The following is a 24,482-nucleotide window of genomic DNA, read 5'->3' on the forward strand; positions in this document are numbered from 1 at the left end:
TAACAGGACATCCTGAAATGCTTTATTCCTCTTATACCACAGTAATTTTCCAGTAATTACAGTTTGTACTTTTAGACAAAGCACTGACACTGGAGACTCCTTCCATAAATGTTACATAAACATCTCCTTAAAGAAAAGTTCACCGTATCAATGATTATACATTTTTATACCAGAGTCTGGTTTAATCCTCAAATCTGATTGATCAGAAGATGTGCTTCATCATTCTAATACGTTACTGTTTCTATAGTAACAGCTCATACACAGGAGTTTGTACAGCGGATGTTCCACCTCATCTAAGACTACTAAAAAATGGATTTAAAAAATGTGTTATTTAACAAAATAAAACACTTAATCACTGATGTGGTGACTTTTTTTTTTTTAGGACATTTCTTTAATGTTTATGGAAGGAGTCTAGCAGTTGTAACTTCGTAACAGACAAAATTCCCCAGTTCGGGAAGGTCTTCAGGACAGAGGAGATTACAGTTTCCGGTTTTTCGGTAAAATGACAGGGGCTGCTTTTTTATTTATTTATTTTTTGGGAGAGAGAGAGACAGAGACCGAGAGCATAGTACGTACACTCACTGAGCACTTTATTAGGAACACCTGTACACCTACTCATTCATGCAATTATCTAATCAGCCAATCGTGTGGCAGCAGTGCAACGCATAAAATCATACGAGTATGGGCAGCAGCTTTGGGCACTGTTCACATCAACTATCAGAATGGGGAAAAATGTGATTTCAGTGATTGTGACTGTGGTGTGATTGTTGGTGCCAGACGGGCTGGTCTGATATTTCTAAAATTGCTGAGCTCCTGGGATTTTCACACACAACAGTCTCTAGTCTCTAGTTTACTCAGAATGGGGGGGAAAAAAAAAACATCCAGCCAGCAGCAGTCCTGCAGATGGAATGCCTTGTTGATGACAGAGGTCACGGAGAATGGCCAGACTGGTTTGGACAGACATAAAGGCTACAGTTACTCAGATAATCATTCTGTACAATTGTGATGAGCAGAAAAGCATCTCAGAATACACAACATGTCAAACCTTAGATGGATGGGCTACTACAGCAGAAGACCACGTCAGGTTCCACTTTTGTCAACCAAGAACAGAAAGCTGAGGCTGCAGTGGGCACAGGCTCATTAAAACTGGACAATTGAAGACTGGAAAAATGTATCCTGGTCTGTTGAATATCGATTCCTGCTGAGGCACACAGATGTTAGGGTCAGAATTTGGCGCCAACAGCATGAATCCATGGATCCAACCTGCCTTGTGTCAACAGTCCAGACTGGTGGAGGTGGTGTAATGGCATGGAGAATGTTTTCTTGGCATGCTTTGGGCCTGTTAATACCAATCAATCATGACTTGAATGCCACAGCCTGTTTGAGTATTGTTGCTGACCATGTGCATCCACAATTTACCCATCTTCTAATGGCTACTTCCTACATGATAATGCATCATGTCACAAAGCAAAATATCAGACGTTCCACAACGTTAAATCTAACTATAAACCGATAAAATGTGTGCTGTGTCGTTCATTAATAAATTAAGTATTGCAATCGTTGGCAAACTGCTGTGGTAGAAGCAGAATAACACACTCCAGACCAAGCTGTTATATGAGAATAATGCAATTCACTCCCCCAATCCCTCCTCACACACCCAGTGTGCATTAGTTTGCATAACATTAAGGTCTGTTGTGTGTTATTCCTTTCTTCTTTGTTAATTAACAACATGTTTTTAATCCATTTATGATTAGCCTTAGCCTATACAAGTTTGTGTGCATTAGTGGTTCCTATAGAAACAACATACAGGTTTAGATTAATGTGTTCATTATTGCGATTTGAATTACAGCCAGCACTATTGTCAGAGCTGCTGTTATAGAAAATTAATCGACACCTTCTGACCAATCAGATTTGAGAATTAAACAATGCTGTGGTATAAAGTGCAGAATGATTGGGTGGTGCTGTCATTTATATCTTTTTTCCCCCTCTCTTGTCTTCAGAAGACAAAACGGCAGTTTCTGTGCACAGCTGTCTGTTTTATATTTCAAATCCAGTGCTAATTCTTGAGGTGACTTGGTTAAAAGTTGTTGAGGTGACTTGGTTAAATTTGTTTTATAAATTTGCCCCTTGTCTGCACTTTTTGACTAGACGCAAGTGCTAATCTGGTGGCTATAAGCTTTCCTTACTTGTTAGCTACATTAACCTCGTATCTCTAATGCACAACTAAATACTACACATATTACACATAAACATATCTAGGCTGATCAGCTACGGTAAGCGGGAAAGTGGGTAAACAGTAATTGCGTATTTGGACAGAGTGGGTGAAGATGTGGGAATTTTTAATAGTAATATTGTAAATCTAATATTAACCCTCATAAAGTGTGGCAATTACTGTGATAGACATGTGCCAATATTTCCTTTTTACTATTATAACCAGTGTCTAACTACAGTTATATTATGTTTTTAACACAAATAATATTTTGTAGCTGTCCATAAATGAGATGGACAAACCTGTTTATATTTTAAATGATGCATTTATTAAATAAATATTTTAAATAATGTTTAAAATAATACCAGCTTTCATCATTCTGCCCCGAGCACAAAACATCTGTATTTTCCTAACGTCATAAACAGAACCCGTGCTTACAAAGGCACTATCGGAAAGGTCGCACCCGTTATTTTTCATGCCTGTCCAGTCGCGGCGCTTCATGCCTCATGGCTGCTTGCTTACGTTTCAGAGATGCCTAGGTTGCGGGCGCACGCAGCTGTTACCATAGTTTCCTCTTCCTGTGTGTATGTGTGTGTGTGTGTGTGAGTGATGATGATGATGATGATGTCAGCGTGCACGCTGAGCCACCCCCCCTTTCTCTCTCTCATCTCGCTCACCCCCCTGACTCAGTGGCAGCGGAGAAGCAGCTGTCCTCTCGTCTCTCTCTCCGGCTCCCATTCTGCGCTGCGTTACGAGCAGGTAGGCAGCCTGACAAGGGGCTCGCTGCTCTAGGACTCGTGTCCGTTTAGTTTTACACTGTGTAAGCCTGTGTGTTCGGGTAGATTTGCTTTAAAATATCTGATATGTGTTTGAAAATGTGTTTGAAATTGAACGAGAGGGTGTGTGAAAGGTTGGTAAAGAGAGGAATGGCTAATTCAGTTTCAGGGACGTCTTTGGGAAACTCAGCTGTTTGTTGGATGTTCTCAGAGCTGTGTGCTAGAGACAGAGAGAGAGAGAGAGAGAGAGAGAGAGAGAGAGCTGCTGGGATCAATAGAAATGGCTGTTTTTTTTTAAATTTTTTGAATTGCTCTTATGTGTGTTTCTTGGCCACCATTTGCAAAATAGATTGCATACCTTTGCCGTTGCATGCGCAGCCGTTAAAATCCAACTTATCATTTTCATTTTGGACGAAAGAGTTCTCTCTGACTGCAATAGAAATGGTACATGGGAACAGTTGCCATAATGGCTTATAAATGAGCCATAACTCTATATTTAGTAATATGATAGTATTTTTAGACAGATTGCAGTTTGTATTTTTCACGTTGTGCTCGGTACTAAAAATTCTGTTTGCTTTTAACCAAAAGTCATAATGACGACCACTGTGCAAGTTCAGATTTTTATGGACTGTTTTTATGCACTTTTTGCTTCGTGCTATGTCTTAATTAATTAAGTATTTTGATTTGGTTATTATGTCTTTGGTAGTTTTAAGGATGTAAAGGATTTTTGCCTTTGGGCTCGTAATCATGCATCTAAACCTGCCTTCAGGAATTGATTAGTAAATGTATAACTCTTTTGCTCTACAGTGTTTTATTCTGTGTTATTGATTTTAATGGATAGAGAATCAATTTGTGGTTCCTGTTTCTCTATTTTATCTTTAGAGACCATCTGTTCCTTAAAACAGACTGCGAAATAGTGATGAGGTGGCCAAATTGAGACATGTCGACCAGTTTTTTTTGTATTTGTGTTATTTAAAACTTAATAATTTCAGGTTAAACTGTCAATTTGTTGAATGATTCATTTGGTCAATAAAAATGAATTGAATCACACATACGTCATGACTACAGCTTCATTTAGGGAATGAGTTCTCTGGGAAGCATTGTTGAATTTCAGTATTGACTCCATTACATTACAAGTTGTTTATTTATTTATTTTTTCCTGACTGAAGGTTGTTTCACAGAAGAATCTTTTTTTTTTTTTTTTTGGCCAGAGCTCTGTTCTACTGTGCCCTCATATTTACTAGTTAAATAGTGTCCTGATGGTAATGGTTTAGCCTCGCCTTATCTCATAAAGTACACAAGGATTTTTTTTCCATTGGCTCCCGCGCTTCCTGCTTATGTCACAGCGAGGCCGGTGTCATGTTGGCATATGGACAGTTCCTGCTGTTGGAGTGGCATCTCCGCCCCCAGAGCTGCTCCACAAACACAGAGGCTCCTCATCTCTCTCTCTCTCTCTCGCTCTCTCTCTCTCTCTCTCTCTCTCTCTCTCTCTCTCTCTCGCCTCCTCCCTGCCCAGCCTTTGGCGCATGGCTTGCCTTCGCCTCCGTGCTCTCTGCGTTTCATCTTCCTGGCTCAGTATAACTGCATTGGTGCAGTGGGACAGAATGATTTCCAGCACTCATTTATTTTAACGATCAGATGTGGCAGACAAGCATGTGGAGAAATTCCAACCGTTCCACATTCCACAGCAAATTCCATGAATTAAAACCGAAACACATGTTTTCTGTAAAGCTGTAACAGACGAGCAGGAACAGTTTCTACAATTACTAAATGAGCACTCCTCATGCAGCTGGGCTCTTTAGTCTTGGAGATTAGGAGGAGACAATACAGTAATTGTTCAACATGTAAAAACACCTGTCTCCCAGTGTGAATGAGCAGGGGACCAGGGTGGGCTGTTGTGTTTCTGTGTGATGAATGGATGTTGTAGGGAAAAGGCCTTATTTACAAAGCCGAGGCCAGTAGGGCGGGCACGCTGTCAGTCTCATGAAGCGACATATGCTCTTATACTCTAACTCTTATACTTAAAATAATCCTTCTCTGCGTCATCATTATTCACAAACAGAAAGCCAGTGGAAGGAGTTCAAACAAAACCACGTCTGTGCCTACAACACTCAGTTGAGCACGAGCCGCTGCGCTTGTCAGCTGAGTGATTTATAAAGTTGTGATATTTGTGAAAGTTGTACATGCACATGCTTATGTGTTCACTGTTGTGCTTAAATAATAATGTTATTTGTATGGATTAATTATGTAATTGCATACTTACTGATTGAGTGTAATTATATGCTCAGGTTGTTTAGCTACCCAATTTCTTTGTATCATATTTTATAGAAGAGTGAAAGCTGAAGCTGGTCCATCGTATTATTAAACAAGTGGAACTTGATACCAGCGGTGTCGATGGGCCTCCAATGCCAACAAGTTTATTCCTTGTTACTAATTTTTATACCTGAAATAAGCTTAAAGTAGGTTTTTTAACAGGAAGGAAGCTACTGAAGAACAACTATTTCAGAAAATTGACCTTATTTCAGACAACTGAAGAACACACCACAGACTGTGCTGTTATATAGAAATAATGCACGCTGGTGTGGTATGATGCATTGTGCCTGTATAGAAACAATAACATATTAGAAACAATAACGTATTAGAACAAGCGCGTTAATATAAACCTATTATACGTGTTACAGCTGGAGCTACTGTCTGAGCTGTGCTGTTATGCAGAAATAATGCACACCTTCTGACCAATCCTATTTGAACATTTAGCCACGCTCTGGTATAATTCCGTATAAATCCTACAAATATCAACCACTCATCCTTGAGATATCACACTACCAAAAATCTTGGATGGAAGCATGGACAACCCGTAAAAATAATAGCTCCATCACCTAAAGGCAGAGACATAAAAATAAAGAACCACAAGCTATTTTGTTCAGCACAAATCAGCAAAAACAAATCATATAAATTTGGTTCAATTTTTGCATTGTTTCTGAGCTAAATATGGTTCAATTCACTGTGATGTCACTCTTGGCCATGTGGACTTGTGACTAGTGGTGTAACTATTAAACGATTTGGGTCGATGCATCGATTTTAAAGGCAATAATTGTAATGAATCAACAATTATAAATCCACTGCTATTGATTATAATTTAATACGAACCTATTACTAATGATAATTATTGAAACTTTATTATCAAAAAAGAACAGAAAGCTAGTATGTTAAAAATGTGATTTGACTGTAACGCTTATACTTAAAATAATCCTTATCTACGCCATCATCACTCACAATTTAACAGTAGGCTTACCCCAGATTCTGGATAAAGTTGGTCACATATCGATTGGAGGCTACCATCATATCATAGCACAATCAGAGATATCACCAAATATCAAATTGTTGCCTAACACAAATCAAAATCGTTTTGTACAATGTGGAAGCCTGAGGTTTGTCCCTTTACTATTGGCCCGTTGTTGACAGTGAAAATCTGAATGCAAACAAGGTTATTTTTAGCTGAACTATAGTGCTGGGATGAGAGTGAAACCGCAAATGGAAGGATTGTTATTTGTTTTTCAGCCTGGCAGACTCGTACCAGTTTATAAATTAAAATTGAAATGTGAAATGGCCTTTTTAATTTACATTTTTTTAATACTGGCAAAACATGGTTTTTGCAATTGAATTTGAATTATACCTCAGCTTGTCAGCACTCATTACAATTAGAATTTTATAATTGGCATTAGGATTTGAATGAAACTAAACATAGCCTAACATTCACTGTGAGAGGAAAGCACATTTAGCTGGCAAACTTACAATTAATACACCGTTTAGGCAGACGGAGCATTTTTACAGATATATATGTTGAACTGCCCCCTTATTTACTACATGTGATCTGTGCAGGAAGCCTAGACAACTTTAGACAAAATGTTTGTACAATGTTATGGAGATATATATTTAAGTTTTCCTAATATGGAGGTGTTATAGTTAGTTTTAGAAATACCCAATCTTGGTCCAAAAATAAAAGTGTTTGCCTGTGAGCAGATGGAAAAACAAAGGCACTTCCATGTTTACTTTAAGCCACACTCACCGTCTACTTTATTAGGAGCACGTGTACACCTGCACGTTCATGTAGTAATCTAATCACCTAATCATTTGGCAGCAGCACAATGCAAGACTGTGCAATTTCAGATACTGCTGATCTCCTGAGATTTTCACACACAACAGAGTCTAGATTTTACACAGAATGGTGCGAAAAACAAAAAACATCCTGTGTGCAGAGGGTCTGCAGGCTGAAACACCTTGTTGTTGAGAGAGATCAGACTGATCTGAGCTGACAGGAAGTCTACAGTAACTCAAATAAGCACTTTTTACAACCGTGGTCAGCTGAAAAGCATCTCAGAACGCACGGAGCATCAAACCTTGAGGTTGATGGGCTACAGCAGCAGAAGACCACATCAGGTTCCACTCCTGTCAGCCAAGAACAAGAATCTGAGGCTATCATGGGCACAGGCTCACCCAAACTGGACAGGTGAAGATTGGAAAAAAGACCAGGTGATTTTTTTTATTTTTTTTTATTTTTTTTTTTTTCCCCTTTCTTTCTTCAATCTTCCGCATGCTGAGATGCTTGTCTGCTCACCATGGTTGTAAAGAGTGATTATTTTCGTTACTATAGACAGCTCGAGCCAATCTTTTCCTTTGACCTGTCTTATCAACAAGGCGTTTCCGCTCACAGAACTGTCACTTACTCATTGTTTTTTTATTTTTCGTATCATTCTGTGTAAACTGTAGAAACAGTTGTGTGGGAAATTCCCAGGAGATCAGCAGTCTGAAATACTCAGACAAGCCCATCTGGCACCAACAACCATGCCACGATCAAAGTCACAGAGATTACACTTTTTCTTCATGCTGATGTTTGATGTCAGTATTAACTGAAGCTCTTGACCTGTATCTGCATGATTTTTTTTTTTTTCAAGGAACTGCTGCCACATGATTAGCTGATTATATACCTGCATGAATAAACAGGTGTTCCTAATAAAGTGGACGTGAGTGTATGTTGACTACGTGGCTTACACATAATATAAATTTCTCAGCATAAAAGAGTAGTGCCACCTTTGAAAGGAAAAATTTAGAGCTTCATGTACAAATCTCCTTGATTAAGAATTCACAAAAGCATTCAGAAGAATTATGTTTTGCATAAACGTTTATTGATGCCCCAGCAAGTGCCTTCATCAGCGAGAAGACAGACTGTCAGTCCTTGTCACAGTACAGGGAGAAGTACGTGGAGTTCTTGTGCATGGTGATTGCACATACACTACAGATATATGTGGATGTAGATTATGCTGAAAAACACTGGGGGATTCTTTTACTTTCCTACAGTACAGTCGAGAGCATTATTTCAATGATCAGTCTTTTTCCTAAGGAGGCTAATTTTCCAGTCCTCTTGAACACTCCCCTGACACGCAGATCATTTTTTTTCAGACATTTGTTTATCCAAGTTGACCCCCATTTATGTGAGGTTTGTGAACAGAACAAGGATGTGTTGTAATGAGGCTGTTGGTCTGATCCTGAAAGCCGTCAGGCGATCCCAGCAGCCCCTGCTGCTCGCTCTCAGCAGAAGCCGGGATACTGACATCCAACTGGAAATCAAAATTAACAGCTGATGTTTGGGGGGAGATTGACATGGTTCATGCTATAGAAAGATTCTCTAATATTAGCTCTCTGTGTTTTCCTCACATCATTTCCCTTTTTTTTTTTTTTTTTGCAGTGCACCACATGGTGGGCAACATGGTATCATTACAGTCTTTCCTTCTTTCTCTCTTTCTGCTTTTCTCTATGTATGTAGCCAATGACTGTTCCCATAACAAAGTGCTAAAACCATGTCATGATACTTAAAGTTTTTAATTTATTTTTTTTAATATAACATAATTGACATGTAGCTCAGGGTTTATATTAGTAGTGGGACGATGACAAAAAAATATCACCGCGATTCTTTCTTCAGCATTTGTATCATGACACAGGTCTGTTCACCAACTGACAACAATACAGTAGTGTTGCATTAAAAAATACAGTATATTATTATTATTAATAATAATAATAATAATAATAATAATAATAAATCTTTTTGTATTAATAGATAAACAAGTATATTAAAGATTTGTTATGATTTATATTTGAAAAATTACATTATTTATAAAAATAATTAACACTGAAAAGGAGGAAAAAAGATCTGTAACCTTTCACAATTTTAAAAGAATGAGCTGCTTCCAGTCCGTAATATTTGATTTTATATTGTCATTCTGCCCAGCCATATTTTATAATGATGTGTTAGTTCTAGTACGTTATCAATTCTCTAGCAGCAGTAAATCCACACAGACTCGTTTGGAGGATGCTCCACATAAATGGATTAAAGCATGTGTAATTGGTGATATGGTGATGTTTTCTGTAAGGAGAGGTTTATTTAGCATTTTTGGAAGCCGTGTCCAGTATCAGTGCTTTGTAAGAGTCAGAGGTAAAGCTATTCTCTTAGGTTTTTAAAGACAGGAGAGGTCGGGGGTTTTGGCACTTTGTGGTGTCTTGTAACATGACAAGCTGCATTTTTTTTTTTTTTTTGTCTTATTAAGTACAAGAGAGAAAAGAGAGAGGCTGGTGAGGGAATGACTGTTTATAGCTGCTGTAATGTAAATAATAACGTACTAACTTGTTCTGTAGTTTTTCACCAACATTTACTATAAACAAATAAAAACTGTCATTCTATAGTGAATAAAAATCCTTTAATAAATAAAATTGTTAGTGTTGGCAAATTGTGGTGTAAGTGGCATAAAACACTCCAGGATGTTGTTGATGACAATAATCAACTTAGGGTTATTTTTATTTCCCTAAGAGAGTTCCCAATAAGTTTTTCAGCACTTTGCCTACGTTAACACTAACACTTCCTCCCTAAAGCATATCACATTTCAGTTTTTTTCTTTGGGCGACGCTGTTAAAGAGTGTCCAGAGTAAAACATGTGGAAAGTTAAAAGCTCACAAAAAAAAGAATTTCACAGTACCAGCAAACACCTTTGACGTGCTAAAGTTTAATGATATTTTTGTTCATCATTTGCTAAAATAATATTTAAACATGGGGGGAAAAAGGAAAAAAAAATCAAATGAATTGTGCAGAAATATACTTGCGTGTCTATCAGCTGCTTGTTACTGTGAATGTAGAAATACTGTTGATCCTTGGGATTTTCTCAGAAAAGTGTATTGTCATGCTATTGATCATACCATTATATTTCCCATTACATTATACTCACCATTCCAGTGATCAACAGCAGATAAGGGCTTTTATAGGACTCCATTTGCTGGCAGCCGCTGTGATTGGATTGGTATACTGTGATGGAGGCTGTCTGTCTCTCTTTTCCCTCTTTCTTCAGCCCTTCATCCTCTCTGCATGTATTTTTCATAAAGCACAAACAGCAGGACTGAAGATTCACTCTCTAGAAACTGCTCACAGGATGTTCAGTGTTGGAGTGGGTTAAATATTCTAACTTGCCTCTTTGTCACTGTGTGTCTGCAGGTTGTGAAAGAAGCCTGACGCTGTGTCTGTGATATGCGCCATCTAACCTGAGGACGAGTGAGAATCTGCACGTTCCCCCTCTCTCCTCCTCCTCCTCCTCCTCCTCCTTTCTTTTTCTGTCTTTTTCTGCTACCTCTCTGTTTCCTGCCTGCTCTGTCTCTCTTTTTTGCTCATTGTTGTGGCGGAGTGCCCCAGCGTGAATTAAGAGTGAACAGAGCTTCCAGATACGACACTTTTCGAGCTGAATGAGTGAGTGATAGGAGGAGGAGGAGGAGAGAAGAGAACAAACCTGAGGGCAGTCCCGCCTTTGCTTACCTTCGAGCTGTGATAACAAGAGGAGAGGAGAGAGGAGGGTGAAGCAGGTTCTAACGCTCAGTGTGTGGACCCAGAGCAGGTTTGATGCTGTGAGACGAGCGCAGATCAGCTAAACATCCGTTCCATTTGCTGAAACAACTCAAAGAGCGAGTGAGTGAGAGAGAGTGGGAGAGGAGTGAATATGGGAGTCCTGCTGTGTAGCGTGCTTGTGCTGGCTCTGATCTGTCAAAATCATAGCTACAGTGTCAGAAGCCCTCTGGACAGGTACAAACGGTAAGAGGCTTATTCTGTCAATAAATATATTAATAAACAAGTAAATAAATAGTCATGTAGTTATTCATATTAATTTTAACATGTCATTCATATTAATATTTGATGAATCAGAAACTTTTTTTCTGTTGCTGTTTTTGTTCACTTGAGAATGTGGGGGAAAAAAGAACATTTGAATGGTAATAGAAATTGGAGTATTTATTTAATAAGTTTTTTTTAAAAGCTGGACTAACTAGCGTTTGCTGTTTCTAATTATAACTCATCACACACAAATTACGTCACAGTGCAGTATAAAAACAGCAAATAAGTCACTTTGCCTTATCTGCAGTGCAATAGAAATGTACATATCTATAACTTAAATATGATAATATAATATCAATATTGTAATAAATTCTGTCACTTTTCTAAGATGTAGAGAATATTGTCAGTATTTTTATAAAAATGACAAACTCTGATTTGAAGCAGGCTAGTAAATGTTACAATTTTGTGCTGAATCTTTCAAATTATTGTTGTGTACAGAATTTTCTCTCCTATTTACACCACAGTGCTGGTGAATGCTTGAAACCGATTGGTCAGTAGGTGTGCATTATTTTTGTATAAATCCACAGGTGGTTCCAGCTCTAACATGAATGATAGGTTAATATTTAATGCACTCATTCCAATACTTTATTGCTTCTGTAGTAACGCCTCATACACAGGCGCTTGTGTGGCAGGCTCTCCACATAATCTAAGACTAATAATAAATGGATTTATAAACATGTTTAACAAAGTAATTCTTATAATCGTTAATGTGGTGAATCTTTTGTTAGGAGACGTTTATATAACATTTATGGACGGAGTCTCGGTTGTAAGCGTTCTCCGTCTCAGTTATGCTTTCCATTTTCTCTGTAAAATGACAAGCTGTGTATGTGTGTGTGAGAGAGAGAGATAGTGTAGGGAGGGAATGACTGTTTACTGCAGCTATAATGTAAGTGAGAACAGGAATTAACTTGTCTCTTGGAAACAAGTTCCACAACTTTAAATCTCTCCATAAACTAATAAAATAAGCAATGTATTGAAGTATTATTAATAAATTAAACATTGTAATAGTTGGCAAATCGCTGTGGTATAAGCAGAATATTTTTGTATAACAGCAATGTTCATTGAATCACTGAACACAGATTTTAAAACTACAACTCTACTGTTTTGCTGACAGATTGCAAGCAAACCTTTATATTATGATGCATATCATCAAGTATCCTGATATATTTTTTTCATATTGTCCACCCATACGTTTAACTCAGTAATCTGACTGTATAATAGAATTCGATTTGTATAATGTATAACTTCTGATTAAAGTTTAGATTTGAACTATAGTTTCTGATGGCTGATGGAGAGATGCCTCTGTGCGGTGTGTTTGAGATGACCTGAGTGTCTTCCATGCTGTTCAGATTTGAAGAGACGTGGTCTGAGCCGAACGACTGCTCCCAGGCCAGGCAGCCTTTCGTTCTGTCCAACCCTTACAACTTCTCCTTGGATATCCGCATGCCAGGGGTCATCCCAACAGTGGTAAGAAAGCTCAAAATGGCTAGTGTAAGATTTCTGTCAAGCTTCTGTTAAGGTTAAATATGTAGGAACAGAATACTAATTACGTTATGTCAGTTAAAAAGTGTTATGTCAATTAAAGGTGAAGTTTGCAATTTTTTTTAGAGCTCCTTGCTACTTACGAGGCTTCTCTTGCAGAAAAAAAATAAAAAATAAATAAAAAACAAACTTTCTCCTTCACCAAGTAAAAGAGACGGAGCTGAGTAGCTCTGTTTTGGCTGGAGGTGGAGCTAATTTCTGGGTCACACAATGCAAACTAGCCAGATCCATAGCAATATTGTGAGTCGTATAAATGTGATATTTATGTATAATTATGATTCATTTGGAAACATATGTAATTCGTACATGACCTTTAATGTAAGTCCAAACCTGTAAGAACATAGCATCATATACCGAAACCACAATATATGCTCATACTGTTTTTACCCTGTTTCTCCCATTTTAGTCATGTAGTCATGCCAGTTCTCCCCTGTTACGTTAACCGGGGAGTGCAAAGGCTAACATGCTTCCTTCAAGTTATGAAGGGTAGAGAAGAGTGCTAACTTCTTTCATATATCTGAGCTCACAGATGAATCCAATTGGCTGGTGTTGTCCTTGTTAATAGGGAAAAGAATAATTTCATCCTTTTCACCCAGAAAGCAGGGCAATTCTATCATTGGATTTGAGCTCACTCCTGAAGGTTGGGGAACCCTTTACCTTTGCAACACATGGGAACCCCATGTTGAATTTTTTTTGTATGTTCCACCTCTGTTCCAAAACTCCCTAAAAGCATTTTATCATGGCCTTGCTTCGGCATGCACTGCTCTGGCTTGCTGTTTCCAATGATCCTAAAGCTGCCTCCACTTAGGAAATGTGCACTGTGGCCTGGCCTGGATCTCCTGCAGTGTTTGTGTGCTCCGTATCGATCTGGCACTAATGTAGTCATTAAAGCTGGACTCATTGCTGCAGGCCAGAGCTAATTGGCCCTTGCAGCTGCCTCAGAAGCTGCTGCACTTTGTTCCATAGAACAGGAAAACCGTAATATGAGGAAAAGGGAGGATTTATCAAGTATAACAAATTCTATGAACATTGGAGAGCTTCTCTGCTTCTCAAGATTGTGAAAGTCTCAGGAACTGGGGAGGGGCTGATGGGCTGCTGCTATTATTATTCTCCTTACAGCTCTATGACTCATCGGCAAGTGATTCATCGCAGGCTCTCGTTGATAACTCGGCTGGGAGGAGGGGGGATGTGAATGTAATATCACCGAGGAAACAAGAGTTGAGTTTGAGCAGCCAGCTTCGTCCATATTGAGCTATTGATCAGCTGATGACCTTTGCCTGGCTCAGGGGTGTCTCTCAAGTTGTTTTGCTTGCTGTTGCTTCTCTCTTATTTGTGTGTGTGTGTTTTAAGATTATGACTTTGTTTGTTAAGGTTGATTTAGACAGGATCTGTATATTGGGTCAGGCCTTAATGAACTTGAGTTGAATCTCTAGTTTTTTAGATTTAACCTAACTCCTGATAGAGGCTAAAATAAGTAATGCTGTGCTCCTGACAGAACTTCACTTAGCAAATTGCCCTGTATTAGTGCATTAGTTCACTATTGCCACAGCTGAATGAAAAATTGATTCAGTCTTGTTGCCCTAAAGCAGAAAGTCAGAGGGCTAGATGACAGCCAAAAGCTCTCAGCCGTAGCCAAGCAATTACAGCATTGCACTGCAAATGACTTGCTGTCATTTTTGTTAGTAATGTCACTGAATGGCTGTTTGAACTCCATTTTGCATTCCCCCCCCCCCCCCCCCCCCCCCCCCCCCCCCCCCCCCACACACACACACACACACCTTTGCATTGTGTCACTTCTGGTGTGAACCTGATGAAAAAAGTTATTTTGAGAGCTGTGCTTTGACTTGTTTGAGCTGATCCCTAGCGTTAAAGGGATCAGAGAGAGAGAGAGAGGGAGAGAGAGAGAGAGAGAGAGAGAGAGAGAGAGAGAGAGCACAGAATAAAACTCCTCTGTGTCTGGGCAGGGCTCATCCTGTCATCTCTGTTATTGGATTAAGTGCATTGTGTTGGCCTCTCTCTGAAATAAAGCCTGATTATGGCATGCTATGCAAGGTCGATCAGGAGGAGTGTGAATAAAACCCGAGTAGGGAAGTGTGTTAGAGCAGAGCCATCTGAATCACATCACCAGTCTGCTTGCTTCTCATTGGCTGGTTGCTGAATTAGGGATGTGTTCAGGAGTGTAGAGACAGCGGCTGGCTGAACTATAATTATACATTTCATTCACAATTGAACTAACCTTAAACATTGTAATATTTGGATGTCACAACTCAATATCACAATATTTTGACAGTAAGGAAGGATTGACTTCAGCGAACATGCATTGTGTTCATTTGTTTTCAAATGATGCATCATGCTGTCAATACCACCACAGTCCAGACACACCAGACATGACTCATACACCAGATTTACTATGATGCAGATTCTATTTCAGTTGTGTTTGTGATATACTTAGTAAATGCTTAAGTAAGGCTGCACAGTTAATCAAAATCTTATCACAAGTTCGCCAAATTTGTGAGAATAGTTAAAGTTGGCTAATCTGTATTTTAACCTTTCTGACCAATCACATTATGTTAAATCTCTTTTCCTTTCCTTTTTATTTCCTTTCCTTTTTATTTTAATTTTCTTTTCCTTTCATTACTCCTTTCCTTGTACCTTTTGTTTCTCTTTTCCATGCCTTTCTCCTTCATCCTTTTCTCTTTTCCTTTCTTTTCCTTTCTTTTCCTTTCCCAATTTTACCCAATTTTCCATATTTACTCTTAATCAGCACTCAAACAGCCTTTGTTTTAAACATGTGAAGAAATAAAGGCTGGTAATGTATGAAATCAAGATGTTTTCTGTTGATTAAAAAAATTAGTGTTGTCCAGTAAAAATGTTTTATGATAAATTGCGAAATTTATTATTATTTAAGTGAAATAATCACCATCAGCATTTTAGCCATTATCATACTGGCTTCAGTGTAATTTGCTTGTTTACATGTAGTGATGTACGTTTCTTGTTGTTTTGCAGTCTGATTCCTATTACTGTATGGCTATTCCTGTGCCCACACCAAGGGAGTCCTATATAGGTGAGTAACAACTGCACAATAATTAAGAAAGAAATCCTGTGAACCTGTGAGAGGAGAAAGAGTGTTTATTTTATAAAGTGCTTTTTTTTTTTTTAAGGAGTGTAAGTGATTATATGCTGAGTTCACCATTTTTGTATCCTTAACAAATATTGCATGGAATTCATCTATGGCATTTAATCTCATCAAGCCACTTCAGTCCAATCTCTTTGCTGCATAATGGGTTTTTATATGAGATTCTGGTTGCTATTGGTAATGCTATTGGTATTGGTATCAGCTATGTTCTCCAGTGAAGACCTTTGCAGAGTCCAGCGAGGCCAAAGAGATCCCATAACACCATGATGACCTATAACCCTACAAGTGGCTGCTGTTTCCTTCTGTTCCATATGCCTAAGCTTACAGTCTGTGTTTGCCTAGTCCCAGCAGAATGAGATTACCACCTATTCAGCCGCATTCCTCCTGCACCATCACTAGCAGGACCATAAAGAGAGCGAGTCTCCAGTCCTGTTAAATCTTATTGGACAGGCTCTCACAGAGAAGCGAAGGGAATCACATCACACACTTCACAGCTGTAGCCAGAGCGTTAACACACATTGTTTTTCGCCTCAGTGATGGTTACAGCATCAATTCTGCTCCCAAATCAGAGTGCTCTGTTTTAGTTAAAAAGGACTTGACAAGATGGCTTTTTCTTTGTGTAGCTACTCATATTTTTGCATCTTTATGTGCTGCAGCACTGTCATCAAAGAATGTGTTTTATACATGGTATATAACATATGAAATGACTAGGCCATTTTTTTATATGTGCTAGTTTGTTGCTTCATTATTACAAATATGGGCTAGGAGAAAATGGAACTATTGTTTGCTTCTCATACCGTGTGCTATATTTACAGTGCGATCTATAATGATATCACGGATTCAAAAGAAATCATTAACAATGAGATTGAAGTCCACAATATTAGATTTAATTTGTTGTAATTAGAAACTCTATTACATGAAACGTGTAATAGTCTCAGTCGTTTTATATTCACCTCTCTCTATTTCAGGAGATGGGACAAATGCACATGATCTTAAGTAACATCGACATGTTTGGTAGTAAATCCTTAGCGATCAATGACTGCCTGAAGTCTGTAATCAGTAAACATTACAAGATGCTGGGCATCACAGTGATGCCCTGCCAAGGCTCTAATGCAGCCATTTGCAATTGAGGTTTTTTTTTTTTCTTTGACTTGGCCGATGCAAACATTTCAGGTTTGGCCCTTAAAATTTTGATAGCTCCCTAGTATGGCACATACAAGTTTTGAGGCGTCCGGCTGGATCTGATGCTTTTGTAGACTTTAGACATCATCATGCTGCTGTTGCTGACAGTCCAATCATCAGTAAAGACAAGCGAGCCAGGTCTACTAGCAGCTATACATGTCGGCGCCGTCATATTTCCCAGATGAAGCGATGTGCATTGGACCCTGAGTGATGTATTTTATTCTCCACATATTCCTCTTCCTGTCACTCTGGAACAGGTTACTTTTCAGCTCATCCATCAAGGCTGTGGTCATGCCTGTATATTTCTCTTTATGATAGGCTTTGAGATATCGAATCTCAAGTGATCCCGAGCTATTCAGCTGAAATTCTTGCAAGATTTCTTTTCACTTACTCACTATTGTTGTCCTTTGTGGTCTATCATGCTAACCTATATGGCCCGAATTATGTGGACAGCTGACCATAATACACATATGTGGTCCCAAAATATTGCCACGAAATTAGAAACACATACTTGTCAAAAATGTCTTTGTATACTGTAGTGTTAAGATTTTCCTTCACTGTAACTAAGAGGCCCAAACCTGTTCCAGTATGATAATGCCCCTGTGCACAAAGCAATGTCCATGAAGACATGGTTTGCCAAGGTTGGAGTGGAAGAACTTCAGTGTCCTGCACAGAACCCTGACCTCAACCCCACTGAACACCATTGGGTTGAACTGGAACGCCGACTGCGCAACAGACCTCCTCATCTGACATCAGTGCCTGATCTCACTAATGCTCTTGTGGCTGAATGGACAAATCCCCACAGCCACGCTCCAAAATCTAGTGGAAAGCCTTCCCAGAAGAGTAGAGCTTATTTATAACAGGGGGACTAAATCTGGACTGGGATGTTCGAAAAGCACATATGAGTGTATTTACTATTGCTACCACTACTGTTCAATTCCTTCTTCTTACCAAACCAAACAGCTGTTTGTGATGCACCAAGGTTCTGATTTAACAAAAACAAACAAAAAAAAATGTTCACTAAGAGTATCTCTTGAGAATGTTGTCTTTCACATGAGCCAAATACCATGTATTGTCTGTTTTGTATATTTGACCCAATGAATTTGAAACAAAACCTGAATTAACGTACCAGAAAAACACGGAACTGGTGTACCCCATATACCTAAAAACTGACCTGAAATACCAAGAAATGGAACTGATGTACCACTTAAACTGAAATAACATACATTAAAAATGAACTGAATTCTGACCTAGCCATGAACTTCCCCCTACTGGACCTATCACCACTGACACCATCACAGTCCATCCTAAGAATCTTGGTGTGCTTTTAGATGAGCCAATCCTGCATATTTCTTCTTAATAACATCAGAGACATATGATCATTTCTGACTATAGAATGTGCTCATCTTCTTATACATGCCCTAGTTATTTAGTTATTTCTAGGCTTGTCTACTACAACTCTCTTCTTCCTGGTCTTTCATGTACTATATCTCCTCTACAGATCATTCGGAACTCCGTTGCCCTCCTGCTCTATAATGTCCTGATGTTCTCTCGGTGAGATTCCCCCACCTGAGCCACACACCTGCCAGCTCAGGTCTTCACCTTAAGGCCGTCTGGCCTGTCTTTCGCTGAGGTTTAATCAAGCTCGTAATGCAAGATCTTGCAGTTTCCTCAGTGTTTGAGCAAGCTTCTTCTATTCTTCTTCATTTTGAATAAGTGTCTCTTCCTTCCTCAAAAGCCTAACCCCAGATTCACACCAGACAAGGGTCATGTCAAGCTTTTTCTCTTTATTGTGCTATTTTTACCCAGATCAGTCAAGCACTAGTAGATTTGTCTCTTGTTCTTCAAGTTATGAATCCTTCTGCATTTGAATCCATCTGTCAGCGTTTTTGGAGTCGCTCTGCATAACGGTGTCTGTGACATGAAAAATGTAGGGCAGTGTTTATGTAAATCGATTAATTTTGTATCCATAATGTGATTTAATAAGCCTGAAAGGCACTTTGGGAGCAACGGCTGTCTGCTCAAATTATGATTTTGAGCGAAAGGATTTTTAAAATATTTTTATCGTAGAGGACTAAGGAGAAAAAAAAAAGGTTTATTTGGGTTTTGAGGTCCATAATTTTATTGCGCCCAGTATAAGGTGGTCAACCAGTCGGCCAATCAGATAAAGGACCTCTGTTTATTCAGGCACATGTTGGCATTGTTATGTGCCATAATATGAAGCTATTGCTTTAACTGTCATCACTGTGACCGGTACAGTCCAGTCTTTGCTCAAGTGTTGGTGGTAGTAGGAGAAGAGTGTAAAAATAAATAAATAAATAAAATTAAAAAACTGTAATTTCTACACAGTTCAGCTACTATGAACGTAAAGAACAATGAATAAGCCTGATAGTCTTCTAATTAATATCACTGTGTCATACAATTAATACAAATAAGTGCCAGCTCTAATAAATATATCTTTACTTATGTATGTTAAAATATTTCTGCTTAAAAGATGAGCTGCTTTTCTGCTCGGTAGATGAGGTATTAAACTAATTTATTTTCTATAAGACTTCATTCATCATACAGTGGTCTTGGAGGATTTCCTTTCTGATGTTTAAATACACAAAATCACAACTCATATGAAGTAATATCTACCATGTACAACCTCTCAGGTAGTTCATGTGACATGTACAGTTACACTTGTGCTTGTGTTTGTGACTTCCCTTTTCCTTTCAGGCCATTGTTTCATGAAGCAGACCTCATCTATCACTATCAGTTGTTTGACACACACACACACACACACACACACACACAAAATCAGCAGCAGCATTCACTAATGGTTTCTATTCCTCTCAGAAGTGCTTCATCAGCCTGCCTGCTTTTTCTCTCTGTCATGTCAGCTATCTCCAGCCCTTATAATGGAATCAAACACCGTTATGGGCTGACTGAAGAAGATGAAGCTGTTATATACGGACAAATCACAGCGAAATGCAATATAATGCAGTATTTGGGCCACACATTTTGCTTAGCTCTGGATAAACTTTCAATAACTTAGAGACGTATACATATGTTTCTGATTTGAAAGCAAAACCTTGCCTTGCTCCCTTCACAGGGAAATTAACACCACTGAACCGAGAGAGAGAGCACTAAGTAGGTTTTTGGGGGCATATTGTGATTAACTTAAGCAAATTGCTTTTACAAGAGATTTACTTTGGGTCTCTCGGTGAGTGCATTTTACTTATGCTTGGTGCAGCTTGAATAATTTAGGCCCTGTGTACTTGTCTTGCATGTGGAATGTGAAAAAATATTTGGTATACCAAGTATGAATATGTTATATAGTGATGTATAACATAGCTTTTACATAAATATATGTGCACTCTTAGGGGGAAAAAATGGTTTATTGAGGGCTAAATGATTTTGCAGTTCCACAGAATCTATCCCAAGGAGCAGTGTAGCTGTTCTGGTGGCTCTTGGTGGTCCAACGCCTTACTAAGATATTCTCACTGTACACTTTATTAGGAACATCTGTACACCTGCACAGTAATGCACTTACTATAGACTTCCTGTCAGCTCAGACCAGGCTTGTCATTCTCCTCTGATCTCTCTCATCAGCAAGGTGTTTCAGCCTGCTGACCCTCTGCACACAGGATGTTTTTTGTTTTTCCACACCATTCTGTGAAAATCCCAGGAGATCAGCAGTTTATGAAATACTCAGACCAGCCCTTCTGGTAACATCCATGCCACGATCACAGTCAGAGATTACACTTTTTCTTCGTTCTGTTGTTTGATGTGAACACTAACTCAAGCCCTTGACGTGTATCTGCATGATTTTTGCATTGCGCTGCTGCCACATGGTTCGCTAATTGGCTAACTGCATGAATGTGCAGGTGTACAGGTGTTCCTTATAAAGTGAACATGAGTGTAAATATCTATATTTAAGATATCTATATATAAATAGCTGTGTCTCAGATAGAATCTGTATATCTAATTTTACATAATTTATGTAAGGAATAAGACTCCAGACCATGCTATTGTATGAAAATAATGCACGCCGGGGAGGGGTGTGTTGTGGAACAGCACGGATAACAGCATGGTCTGGAGTGTGTTATTCCGCTTATATCACAGCGAGTCGCCAACGTTTGCAATGTTTATCAATGTACTAAATGTCTCACATTTTAGAATTGATATTACAGAACGTGAGAGCGATATGTTGGTTCCTGTTCGTACTTATGTTATAGCCATGATACAGTCATTCCCTCACCAACCTCTCTTTTTCTCTCAAAAAACGCAGCTTGTCGTTTTACCAAGAAAGACCAGAAAGCATAAGCTGCTCTGTCCTGAAGACTTTTCTGTGCTTATAACTGAGATGACTTCCATAAATGTTAAATAAATGTCTCCTAACAAAAAACATCACTGATTATAAGTTTTTACGCTGTTACACAACAATTTTTTAAAATTCGTTTATTATTACATTTAAAGGCTTTTAGCAGATGCCCTGATCATTTATCTAAATGATAAAAACTTAAACTTATCTCTTTTTTTAATGCAGCTGAGCAGTTGAGGGTTAAGCGCATTGCTCAAGGGCCCTGCACTGGCAGCCTGGCAGTGCTGGGATTTGAACTCATGACCTTCCGATCAGAATGAGCTGTTAGTATATGAGCAATAACATATTAGAATGAACACATGTAAAATATAAACCTATCATTCGTATGAATGGGATAAAATGCTCTAAGATGTGTAGTTAGGTAAATAATCAACACCAGGGCATCATGTTTTATTCCTTACATACATATTAGACAGATTCTGTGTCTGGGCTATGATTTGCCCACCCCTGTATTGTGGTTCTTTTATAGTCCCTAGAGGGTTGATGTTTAGGAAAATACAATGATCAAAGACCTAAGTGACTCTTGTGCAGAAGCTCTGTTGTGTCCTGCACCTGTTGTCATGTTCTGGCTCTTATCATCCTAATCAAAATGGAGGTGTTTGCTGTTGTATTAGTCTGCCTGCAGGGTAGATTACAAAACGGCGAAAGCGATCCTGTGATGCAGAAAGCCAATCAGCTGCTCTTTATCCACATAAGCCTTCTTCAGTGCTGCTCAGTGAGGCGACTAACGGGAGCATTGATATTAGCCAGCGGTGGCAGCCAGCCACACGGATAGCTGTCTTCTGCTTATGGCTGTGTGTGTGTGTGTGTGTGTGTGTGTGTATGTGTATGGGTTTAGCTGGGTGTGTGTGTGGTGCTGGACTGTTTGACAAGTGATAACTTTATCCTGTCTTCTTGCTGTCCAGGCAGGGACTGAGAATTTGCTCCTGAGCTCTGATTAATGACAAAGCATTGTGCTACTTCATTACAGACTGCTCTCAGTGAGGACTGAGTGTTAATGGTTGGGTGTGTGTGACAGAGGGAGAGAAGGACTGTGAGTAAGAATTACTACCCACTGTGCACACAGATCCCCTTCCAGTCAGAGAGGATTTGACCTCAGTCAAGTCTCAAATATCTTCTGTAATATCTCAGTGTAATCTTCTTTTATGGGGATTCTATTGGTGTGGATTCTGACACACACTCTAAAAGAGAAATGATTTTTTCCAAATAATAATAGTATTGGATCATGGAGAAATTATGCTTCCTCTGAGAGTAATTAATACTTTTTCCCTCTCCATTTTCTCCCCAATTTGATAATCTGCCAATTCCACCTCACTAGTCAGCTACCCCTATCACATGACAGACAATAACCAGAGAGGGTGAAAGCTATTGCATGCTTCCTCCAAGACATGTGAAGCCAATTACAGCATCTTTTCAAACTGCTGCTACGTCACAGGGCAGCGTAATACACTCAGAGGATAGCACTATCTACCCTCTTCTGCATACATGAGCTCAGAAACACCCACGATTAGTTAGTGGCTCTCTGACTGACAGGAGAGAGAAAATATGCCATCCCAGAGGGCACAGTTATGTTCATATCCACATTTCATATCCATCGTAGCCCCATAAGCCTTCTCCAGTGCTGTTCAAAGATGCTTCTGTAATCTCTCACTGTATTGCAACTCATTAAAAGTTAATTTCCACCATGTTTTTTGATAAGTTTTATAAGTTCACTTTGTGTGTAGTGGCAAGAGATGAACTGTACCTGCTCTATTTTGTAGCTTTTTATTCAGTCGATTCAGGGATGACCGTCAATCAGACGAGCCCATGCATTATTTAGAACTCCGTTATGCTTGCCCGAAGAGAACGTCCGGAACAGGGCATCAATCAAAATCAATGTATTGATTTGCCACCCTTGGTGATGCTCTTGTGGAGGCCATGTTGCTGAGTTTGCAGTAGCACAATGATTAGGTTTGAGTTTACAAACTGGAAGCAGAGTAAACTTGAATAGTTCAATAAGTGCAGGACTAATGCTCTGATTTGACAGCCAGTCTTCCAGAATTTTATGAACTTGTATGAGAACATACAAATCATGAATTTTAAATTTGTTTTATTTAGGTTCTCTGGTTTCCTCCAGCTTCCCAGAAACACGCCAGTAGGTGGATTGGCTTTGCTAAATTGCTCCTAGGTGTGTATGGTGCTCTGTGATGGACTGATGTGCCATCCAGGATGTATTCCTGCTGCACAGCCAGGTCCACCGCAACCCTGAACGAGTGTGATTCTAATAAGTAGCTACTTGACCACATGCACTCTTGCTGCTAATACTGTATTTATCATAGTAAATACATAGTGTCATAGTATGTTATGTTTACATTTACAGCATTTTGTTATTATATTGTTGCATCTTTTTTATGGCACTCTGCCCACTTTATCCACACTAGAACTAGTCGGCGCTGCACTGTCCTTATTGTGTGCTTATGGACTTCTGTCCTTTACTGTGCCTATTGTCCTGTTTTAGGAAATTTGTACTTGACTTGCACTTTTTGAACACATGTTCTTTATGTGGTCCTGTGTAAGTCTGCGTAGTCTTTAGTTAGTTCTGTGTAGTTTCATGTAGTTTTGTGATTTATGTAGCACCATGGTCCTGGAGGAATGTTATTTGGTTTCACTTTGTACTTTACCAACTGTATATGGTTGAAACGACAATAAAAGCCACTTGACTTGCTTTTGTTATCAGAATTACTGGAGTGCAACACTGTTACGTTACATTTTGTTATAATGCACAGTTCTGTGATATTTCTGCCTCATGCTGTTATAGAATCCGATCGTGTCCGTTCTTTTTTCCCCTCTTATATCCGGTCAAGCAGTATTTTCTGCTAATATCAATCCCGGATATCGGGGTCGTCTGGAATTTTTATATCAGGATTTGTTGTATTTTTTGTTATGGCTTTGTTTAAGTAGACTTTTTGGATTTAAATGTATTGGACATTTTTAAATGTGACCCTGTGTTTAAACCTCCACTGAACTAAGTATATTGACACATATTGTGTATATTGATAGGATATTTTTGCCCATATTGTCCAGCCTTA

At 38.9% G+C, this 24,482-nt stretch overlaps 1 protein-coding gene across 5 annotated transcripts in view; it reads left to right on the forward strand.

Moving 5' to 3' along the window:
• The window catches only part of pam (peptidylglycine alpha-amidating monooxygenase), a 74,446-nt gene that overhangs the window by 1,339 nt on the left and 48,625 nt on the right, over window positions 1-24,482 (forward strand). For 3 of the 5 annotated variants that reach the window (XM_026941747.3, XM_026941750.3, XM_034312523.2), the window contains 3 exons: window positions 10,523-11,110; window positions 12,538-12,655; window positions 15,737-15,794. In XM_026941747.3, the coding sequence (XP_026797548.2) occupies window positions 11,019-11,110; window positions 12,538-12,655; window positions 15,737-15,794 (268 nt within the window). In that variant the 5' untranslated portion in view covers window positions 10,523-11,018. Of the gene's footprint in view, window positions 1-2,831; window positions 2,969-7,496; window positions 7,519-10,522; window positions 11,111-12,537; window positions 12,656-15,736; window positions 15,795-24,482 lie in introns of those variants that run through there. The other 2 variants (XM_026941748.3, XM_053241158.1) reach the window with 2 other exon arrangements.

This window comes from Pangasianodon hypophthalmus, chromosome 17 (genome assembly GCF_027358585.1).
Source record: "Pangasianodon hypophthalmus isolate fPanHyp1 chromosome 17, fPanHyp1.pri, whole genome shotgun sequence".
Lineage (NCBI taxonomy): Eukaryota > Metazoa > Chordata > Actinopteri > Siluriformes > Pangasiidae > Pangasianodon > Pangasianodon hypophthalmus.